The sequence below is a fragment of the Phyllostomus discolor genome, chromosome 8, assembly GCF_004126475.2.
Source record: "Phyllostomus discolor isolate MPI-MPIP mPhyDis1 chromosome 8, mPhyDis1.pri.v3, whole genome shotgun sequence".
Taxonomy (NCBI): domain Eukaryota; kingdom Metazoa; phylum Chordata; class Mammalia; order Chiroptera; family Phyllostomidae; genus Phyllostomus; species Phyllostomus discolor.
This window is the reverse complement of record NC_040910.2, coordinates 60,462,405-60,468,515: the sequence shown is the minus strand read 5'-3', so window position 1 is coordinate 60,468,515 and position 6,111 is coordinate 60,462,405. Positions and strand designations below refer to the sequence as shown.

At 51.6% G+C, this 6,111-nt stretch overlaps 1 protein-coding gene across 1 annotated transcript; it reads left to right on the top strand.

Moving 5' to 3' along the window:
- The first annotated feature begins 676 nt into the window (after window positions 1–676).
- PLD6 (phospholipase D family member 6) lies at window positions 677–5,373 on the top strand. The gene is made up of 2 exons (XM_028534482.2): window positions 677–1,193; window positions 3,497–5,373. Exons 1-2 carry the CDS (start codon window positions 764–766, stop codon window positions 3,742–3,744), a joined length of 678 nt encoding a protein of 225 aa, XP_028390283.1. The 5' UTR covers window positions 677–763; the 3' UTR covers window positions 3,745–5,373.
- Window positions 5,374–6,111: the final 738 nt, after the last annotated feature.

The following is a 6,111-nucleotide window of genomic DNA, read 5'->3' as shown; positions in this document are numbered from 1 at the left end:
AGAGGAAACAGGAAAAAAAAAAAGTCTTACCTTTTCTTCTACCTTTTTCTGTTAAAGGTAGCAGCGTAACCCTCCCAAGCGATACAGTGGGCTCAGCGCTTGCTACAGCACCATGGCCTTATCCTGCACTGTTTATGCTTAAAGCAGAATAGGCATCTTCAAATAACAAGATTATATTGCGAGGGTGGAGAAAACACCTATCCCTGGACTTGGTACCTGCTCTATCCCACCACGCCTCCAGCACCTTGACATTCTTCAGCTATTTGACATTGTTTCCAGACCCTTCTCCCAGAGCCTCCCGCACGGCGAACGGGAGGTAGGAACTGAGAAGTCAGCACTGCTCTGTCGCTCCAGAAGGGAGGAAGGGCTGGGCTGTCGCAGACTTTGTGGGCTGCGGGCAGTGTTCGGGTGCTAGACGCAGAGGGCAGTCTCTAGCTTTGATGGTCTGTGCAGGGCGTGCGAGGCCCAGGAACGGCTAGGTGGTGCGGCCTACTGTCCTTGACCCGGCAGGATGCGCTTGTGCAGTGGGGCGGTGGGTGGAGGGCAGCAGTAGGGGGGTGAGACGCGCAGGAAGGCGGTGAGGGCAGCGGTAGCACGTGGCGGAAGGGGGACACGCAGGCGCAGTAGGGCAACAGGCAGAGGTCAGCAATAGCCCGTGGGGGCAACGCGCAGGCGCAGTGGGGCTGCGGGCGGCCGCATGCAGTTGGCGGGCGCGCGGCCGTTGGGAGTGGTGGGCCTGTGATATTCGGCCCTCCCTGGTGGCATGGGGCGGTTACGCTGGCAGGCGGTGGCGGTGGTGGCCGTGGGCCTCGCGCTCGCCCTGGAGGCGCTGCCCTCAGCCCTGCGTTGGTGGTGGGCCGGGCGGCGGCGGAGGCCACGGCACGAAGTTCTCTTCTTTCCCTCGCAAGTAACCTGCACGGAGGCCCTGCTGCGGGGGGCGGGCCCGGGGCCCTCGGCACCCCCAGCGGGCTGCCGGTGCGGCCTGCCCCACGGCGAGAGCTCCCTGAGCCGCCTCTTGCGCGCCTTGCTGGCTGCCCGCGTGAGCCTGGAGCTTTGCCTCTTCGCTTTCTCCAGCCCGCAGCTGGGCCGGGCAGTGCAACTGTTGCACCAGCGCGGGGTGCGCGTCCGTGTTGTCACTGACTGCGACTACATGGCACTCAAAGGCTCGCAGATCGGCCTGCTTCGCAAGGCAGGTAGGCCAGATGCCCAGGCTGGGGTCTCAGGCCGGGAGGAAGACCTGATACCTGGGACCATAGGCAGAAGGGAGAATGTCAAAAGCAGATATTTGGGGACAGGGGCCAGAGTACAGGTGAGATCCCATTTATTCCCCATGGGGGCTTTGTGAGGTCAGGGCAGTTTATTCCGGAGAAACTCCAGGGCCATCCATAAAGGGCTCCTGTCTCCACGCGGTGGGAGCGCTTTTGTGCAGGTAGGTGTCATGCCAGATATGAGCGTGTGAGCCGGTTGCATGTTCCCAGCAGTGGAGGAAGATCTGGGAACTCCCAGAAGCCAGGGGTGTGCCCACGCACTCCCGGGAAGCAGACAGAGCCTCTGGGAGTCCCCACGACCCTCGTTGACCCTCGTTGGCCTTGGGACCCAATAGGGAATGCCCGTGTCTGGGCAGAGCTGGAGGTGTAGCCCAGCCCGGACAATTGCAGCCCAAAGTGAGGATGGCTTAGCCTGACAGTACTTAGGAGATGAGGGGGAGGCTAAGGATGAAGTCATGAGTCCCCCCACCAGCAGACTGTGCTTGCTCATCGGAGCAGGTGTACAAAGACTGCAACGGTCAGGCTTCAGGGTTGAAGGAAAAAAAGGCATTTCACCTTAAAGTACACTAGTGAATTTCATGCTCAGGGCTTCTGAAGTGAATAAAAATAATATTCTAAAAAGTGCAACTAAAATATTCAGTTGATGAACAGTTTGTTTCTGCAGCTGCAAAACACTTGAGAAGATCTATTTTTGGCCAGCTGACCTCTCTTTCTGGGGTGGGGGACAGATCAAATCCTGGTTTTACCTGTGAGTCCCTAGTCTCACCCTTCTACCTCTGTGTAATGCAGTGTCCTGCAAGCAAGCTCTGGTCCTTGCGTTTTGTATGTTCGGTGCATGTCTCTTGACCTGCATATATCTTTTCCACCCTTCAATTCTGGTAGCCCAGTGACAGAAAGGCATGAAGAGCCCTTGAGAACTCTGCAGGCTTCCCTCTGGTCCCACGGTGCTCTGAGTCACACAAGCACAGGCATGATCTCCTGTGACCCGGGAGGCAGAGAAGTCTTTCCCAAGTCAGGCTCAGCTTGCCCACTCTGCCTGGGGCTCTCCAGAGGTGGAAGCACTTTCATCCTCTGGTGCTGCTGGCATCCCGTGTAGGCAGAGCTGGAAACTGAGTTCACACAGTGAGGATATTCACTTCCACTCCTCTTGGCAGTCATGAGTTATCCTAAATCTGCTGAGCCTTTTAATGGGAAACTTAGGCATGACCCGTTTTATTTAGGTAGCTTTTAGAGAACTGCAAAATGTCAGGTTTGGAAAGAGCCTTAAAGGGCACTGCAACCAGCTCCCTCTAAAAGCTGATTCCTCTCTGAAGGCACTCCAGCCATTGTTCCTCCTCCATCTCTTCAACAAATACATCTGCATGCCAGTGTTTGCCTGGCTTGGTTCCAGGTGCCAGGGTCATGGTGGTGAACAGGACCAGGACCCAGTAGGGAATCCAGCCAAAGCATGAGTACTTAACAGTAGGAAGAGGGGCCAGGACATGTGAGAAAACGGTGTAGAGGAGTGATGTGCCAGCAGAGCTCAGCAGTGTTGGAGGTGTCTGAGGGAGCCTCCTAGCTTGAGGAACAGCAAGTACAATTGCTGATTTCATAGCGAGATATCCCCTGGGGCAAAGGTTGAAATAGTAATGAGGAGAGGTTGGCTTCGGGGACCCTGAATTCTCTCTGGCTGCCTCTCACCCAGGCCTGCTTTCTCCTGTGCTCCTTCTCCCTCAGGCCCAGGCCCTCTCCTTACAGAGTTGGGTGCAGCTTCCAGCCTGGGGGTGTTTTCTAGGGCACCCAGTCCTGGGCAAAAGTGAGAGGCGAGGAAACCACAGCCAATGATGTTTGCTCTGATGGCCTCAGGCCAGATGAATGACAGTGATGCTGGTTGGTATGGCCTCCAGAGGTGTGGACAGGGTGTGGGGTGGGCTGTTCCCAGAGGAAAGTAATTTAGGAGAGCAGTATCTGCATGCCTGCCGTGGTCCTTGCTGCCTTCAGGACCACCTGTCCCCTCCTGTGCCTGAATGCCCCTCAACATCCCCGCCTGTGAGCTGGTTGTGGCTGGTTACTGTCTGGCTCAGCCACTACCACCTGCCCAAGTGACAAGCTTCACCCCTTTCCCACCAATTTGGAGAAAAATAGCAAAGTTAGTAGCTGCTAGCAAATGTCCCCCCTTGAGGAGGAGCTGAGCCCTGTGAGGGAGGGCTTGTGGAGGCGGTGGTGAGAGCCAACTTGCCCTTTTGCAGGTATTCAGGTGCGACATGACCAGGACCTGGGCTACATGCACCACAAGTTTGCAATCGTGGACAAGAAGGTGCTGATCACCGGCTCCCTCAACTGGACCACACAAGCCATTCAGAACAATAGAGAGAATGTTTTGATTATGGAGGATGAAGACTATGTAAGGCTTTTTCTGGAAGAATTTGAGCATATTTGGGAAGAGTTTAACCCTACAAAGTATACTTTTTTCCCACAAAAGAAGAGAAGTCACTGAAGCTGTGCTGTCACCTCTATCTTGAGTTGGAGGGGGAGAGGTGTTTAATGTCGCAGAACTTTTGTTACCACCAGTTGAAACCAGAGCAGATCTACAAGGAACAGGACCCGACTGGCTGGTGTCCACCCAGAGCTGCTGTGAGCTACGGTGGCAGATTCTGCATTCTGTTTGAGAGAGACCCTAACATTGTATAAAAGATTGTTCAGACTGAATGATTCTTCATTAAAATACTGAAGTGAACTAAAGAGAGTTTAGTGTTAAAAAGGAGAAGGAAATTTCTTTAGCATCAGGTCAGTTGTTCTGGACTGAACTTTGGTTTTTCCTTCCACCCAAAGTAAATGCAGCCATAGCTGCTTGTACTCTTGCAGGTACCTTGCCTGGTGCCTGGGTTGAGAACAGATGGCTTTCTCTCCTGCAGCCACACAAAAAAGGGGTGAGGCCTGTTTCAGGGTTGAAGACCGTCTGACCCCCTTTCTTGATTCTAGAGAATCTCCCCCTTCTTGGGTCAACTTCATCAGCTCGACCCTTTGGGTGTGTCCAGAATCTCCCCTTTTCCAATTGAACTGATCTGGTCCCCACCCAGCACAGCTGAACCCTGGGATTTGCTCAAGGTGGTAGACCCAGTGTTTTCATCCCTGCTGTTCATCAGCTCCGTGGGGACTTATTGGCAAGTCTGAGTCAGAAGAGGGAAAGAAGAGGTTAGGAAGGAAAGCAGGTGACAGAGCAGTGCTGGGCTGGCAGGAGCAGAAAGCTGACTTCCAGGCCACTCGTGGCGGCAGTGGCCACTACAGCAGGCATGCCGTTCTCTCACCCGGGCTTCTGGGCATGATTATGCTTTAAAATGAGCACCTGAGACATTCTTCATGCTTGGCAGCTTCTGTTCTCTTTTCATGTGGCTTGGTACGTCATCTGTCAGGAGGTTCAGAACCTGCTTCTTTTCTGTATGTTGTACTTTTAATTTTTAATATTCTCACATTCAGGTTGTGTGTTTAGAAATGGCCTTCACTTTAATTACTGTGGACTTTGCTAAATCGCATCTTTTGGTCAGTGTAATCAACCATGAAATACCCAAAGAGGAGAATCCAGTTTCCTGTTGTGGTACCTTACAGATCCACTTGTATTCTCAGCCCAGTGTTTTACATAGGTAATTAGAAGAGCAGGTACCTTACATACATTTGTGAAATAGTCCAATTTTTTTTTCAGAACACGTGTCTTTAGGTAGCTCCGATAAAATGCGAATGATTGTTCACCATCTTGTCATGTTTTGTGTATACACTGTGCAGCTGTCCTGAGGTCTATCTGGTGCTGCGTGGGTCTCCTTCCCACCACTGTCGACAGCCACTGGGAGAGACTGTTCAGTGTTGCATGTTTTTCCTTTTTAAAAGTTACCTTTGACTTACAGAGTTGGATATGTAAAGTCAAAAGTTAATTTTTCTTATTTCTTGTGATCAGAAATCACAAGAAATGGTTTTACATTAAACATGGTTTTTTTTTGTTCGTTTTAATCTGAGTCTACTCCAGCAGGGTGTGTTCTGAAAAAGGGAGAGTCTGTAGACTGTCTCCTGAGTGATGAACCGTGTGGTTCTGAACTTCCCACACATCTGAATAAATGTTCTTATTCTGGAATGGTAGTACTGTGTGTCCTTGCCTTTTACTCAGTCATTCAAATTGTGGCTGCTCTTTATTAAACAAGTAAAACTTTTGGGGGGAGGAGGCAACATACAGCTACTTAGAAACTGTTGGTGAACATAGGAGTCTCTCAAAAGAGAGTAAACTCTGAAGGTGTTCCTTGAGGATGTTCTGAAATGTTTCCAAACATACACACTGCTTCTGGTACAGTTTCTAGCCTCTGCATGACTTGTGACAGTGGGTGCATGTGCAGCATGCTCCCCCCATGCCTGGGTTTTCTTCCAGAAGCAGGCTGGCATTCCAGTGCAGAGCACAGCATCAAATGTGTATGAGGCGATCTAGCCAAGCTATCTAGACTGCTGTTTTAAGAATTGTGAAATGATGTCATCTCCTAATTTTTAACTTTATATTGTTTATCTTGTTTTCATCATCTCTGCAGTGATGGGGAGAGTTTTAGATTAATAGTAAACCTTTCTGAAAAGAACTTGCAATAGAAGAAAACCTCCTCAGAAGGCACAGGGGCTGTGGAATGCAGGTCACGACTGAAATCTGCCTCTGAACTGGATGCTGTTTCGTGTCCACTTAGACAAGGTGTCTGCACAACATGGCTGGAGCCCCTGACTGTGGGCTGGCTGCACCCTGCTCTGACAGGGGAGATGTGGTGAGGCATAGCCAGACTGGGACCAGGAACTGACTCTGGCACATCTGGTCTGTCCGGTGAGCTGGCGGAGTTCACAT

Excerpts from the sequence above, each read along its gene's own strand:
- PLD6 (XM_028534482.2), top strand. The coding sequence starts at position 764 with ATGGGGCGGTTACGCTGGCAGGCGGTGGCGGTGGTGGCCGTGGGCCTC. Across the intron at positions 1,194-3,496 it reads CGGCCTGCTTCGCAAGGCAG|GTATTCAGGTGCGACATGAC; the intron begins GTAGGCCAGATG and ends GCCCTTTTGCAG.